Source organism: Otolemur garnettii, unplaced genomic scaffold (assembly GCF_000181295.1).
Source record: "Otolemur garnettii isolate 467f Iridium unplaced genomic scaffold, OtoGar3 scaffold00014, whole genome shotgun sequence".
Taxonomy (NCBI): domain Eukaryota; kingdom Metazoa; phylum Chordata; class Mammalia; order Primates; family Galagidae; genus Otolemur; species Otolemur garnettii.
The window spans coordinates 4,667,366-4,669,895 of NW_003852409.1; the positions used below are offsets into that span (position 1 = coordinate 4,667,366).

Below are 2,530 nucleotides of genomic sequence, written 5' to 3' on the forward strand. Positions count from 1 at the left end.
GATACAGAGTCTCAAGCTGTCACCATGGATAGAGTGCTGTGGCATTACAGCTCACAGCAACCTCAAACTTTTGGGTTCAAGCTATTCTCTTGCTTCAGCCTCCCAAGTAGTTGGGACTACAGGCGCCTACCACCACGCACGGCTATTTTTTGGTTGTAGTTATTATTGTTTGGCAGGCCTGGGCTGGATTCGAACCCACCAGCTCCCGTGTATGTGGCTGGTGCCTTAGCCACTTGAGCCACAGGCACCAAGCCAGTCAGATTATTTTAATATCTTTGTTATCATATAATTGGTGACTGTGGGTTATCTTTTCTTATTTAAGTTAATTTTCACTGGCTTTTGGGTTGGCTAGTAATTTGGGATTGTGTATTTAATATTTTCTGTATTATGTTATGAGCCTCTGGATCCCATTTGAATATCCATTTTAGTAGACTGACAGTCTGTTAATGTTTGGAATAAACATTCTACTTCGATTTTGTGGACTGTGGTTCAAATGTCAAGTTAGTTTTCAGAGCTCTGGTAAGGCTCTTCTGGTCTGCCCTGTTTCTGTACCAAGGCCAATTTAGAACCTAGACAGTATTCTACCCATCCTGCAATTCTCAGAGCTTTTGCTCTCTTGATTCTGATCAGTTTCACAGGGCTCCTCCCAACAGTCTGTGCAGTGTCCAGTGGGGAGAGGAAGGGACACAGTTCCTTTAGTTGTGTGTGTTTTGAAGAGAGCAGGTATTGTCAAAAGGGTTCACTCTACAGGGCTACTTGCTTCCTGATCTTTTAACTGAAGACAGAAAACTTGTCTTGGGGAATTTGATGTCTGTACCCCTTGATGTTTCCAGGTTGTGGGAAACTTAAGCACCCAAGATGACTAGACTAGGAAGTAACAAACAAAAAACACTTCAGAGAACTTACTACCAGGATATCCCCCAACTTCCAAAGTCTCTAGTCCATCTACTTTCCCTTGCCCACCTTTCATTGATTTTTCTTATGGATTTTAGGTATAAATAGCAGGAAGATTAGGATATTGTGCATTTGCTCACCCATAGTTGGGAAACCAAGTATGATTCATTTTTGTTTCACTCATAAGAATATACCATGATGCTGGGCAGTGCCTGTGGTTCAAAGGAGTAGGGCTCTGGCCTCATATACCAGAGGTGGTGGGTTCAAACCCAGCCCCGGCCAAAAACTGCAGAAAAAAAAAAAACTATATATATATACCATGATGCCTAGCTTACTCTTGACACTAAAGTATTTGTTACAAAAGGACAAGTGAGAGAGGCGCATATGTAGTTCCATTTCTAAATGGTAACTCAGCATAACATAATGATTATGAATCTGGTCAGAATCAGTCTGAATTCTAGCTGCATTTCCTTTCAGCATGAATGTAGAGGAGTTACTTAACTCCTCAACTCAGGTTTCTATATATGAAATAATAACATCTACTTTATCGAAGATAATATGCTTAATGTATTTCACACAATAAACGTTTAATAAATGTAGTTGTTCCTACTTTGTGCACTTATTAGTAACGACAATGATAATTACTAACTAGGACTATCTGTTGCTTATATTCATAGGAAACTCTGCCCTTAAAGACAAAGAAGATCAATTTGGGAGAACACCCCTTATGTATTGTGTGTTGGCCGACAGACTGGACTGTGCAGATGCTCTCCTGAAGGCAGGAGCTGATGTTAATAAAACTGACCATAGCCAGAGAACAGCTCTCCATCTTGCAGCTCAAAAGGTAAGAAGTGAAATTGTGTTGAAGATAGAGTTTTGTGACATGTTTGCTAGATGATCAGTGGAACTATGCAATGGAAAGATAATGAAAAATATCACAAATACGAGTACATGACTCTTAGATTTCACGTTTTCTCTGAAAACTACAGAGAGTAAAAGTACAGATAACCATCAGTGGCTGCATTCACTTACCCAGGTTCCTTGAGCAATAGAATCTATTCTATGATCTAAAGTTTAGTGGGGGGAAAATCAATCAAAATTGTAAGCGATTAACTGTATGACAGATGTATGTATAGGGAACAAAATAGAGGTGATAAAGGAATACAATGATGATGTTAACAGTAGTTAGGTTTTAATATTGGGAATACTTATGGGTTTTTGTACTTTTTACGTTTTAGAATTTTTTCCTGAATGAGTATTACTTTTACAATAAAAAGTTATAATTATGCTTGAAATGTGTGGCATTAGGGAGCATAAAAGAAATTTATTTTCTTTATTTATTTTAAACTTGGAAAAAACCTGAAAGGATATTGCTACTATCAATGATTTCAAGTTTCTAAAGGCATTTTTAAGAGCTCAGATTTTTAAGATTAGACACATAGAAGAAGATTAAATGGGAAGCTCCTGCATTCATTTGAAGACTTACTATTTTTCCTTCCATAAAATTTTGGTTTGTAAAATATATTTCAGGGCTCGGTGCCTATAGCTCAAGTGGCTAAAGCGCCAGCCACATACACCTAAGGTGGCGGGTTTGAATCCAGCCCAGGCCAGTCAAACAACAATGACGGCTGCAACC

At 38.5% G+C, this 2,530-nt stretch overlaps 1 protein-coding gene across 4 annotated transcripts in view; it reads left to right on the plus strand.

Annotated features, from left to right (window-relative positions):
- The window catches only part of INVS (inversin), a 167,720-nt gene that overhangs the window by 27,160 nt on the left and 138,030 nt on the right, over positions 1 to 2,530 (plus strand). For all 4 annotated transcript variants that reach the window (XM_003785169.3, XM_023510471.1, XM_023510472.1 and 1 more), the window contains exon 3: positions 1,572 to 1,738. In XM_003785169.3, the coding sequence (XP_003785217.1) occupies positions 1,572 to 1,738 (167 nt within the window). The remainder of the gene's footprint in view (positions 1 to 1,571; positions 1,739 to 2,530) is intronic.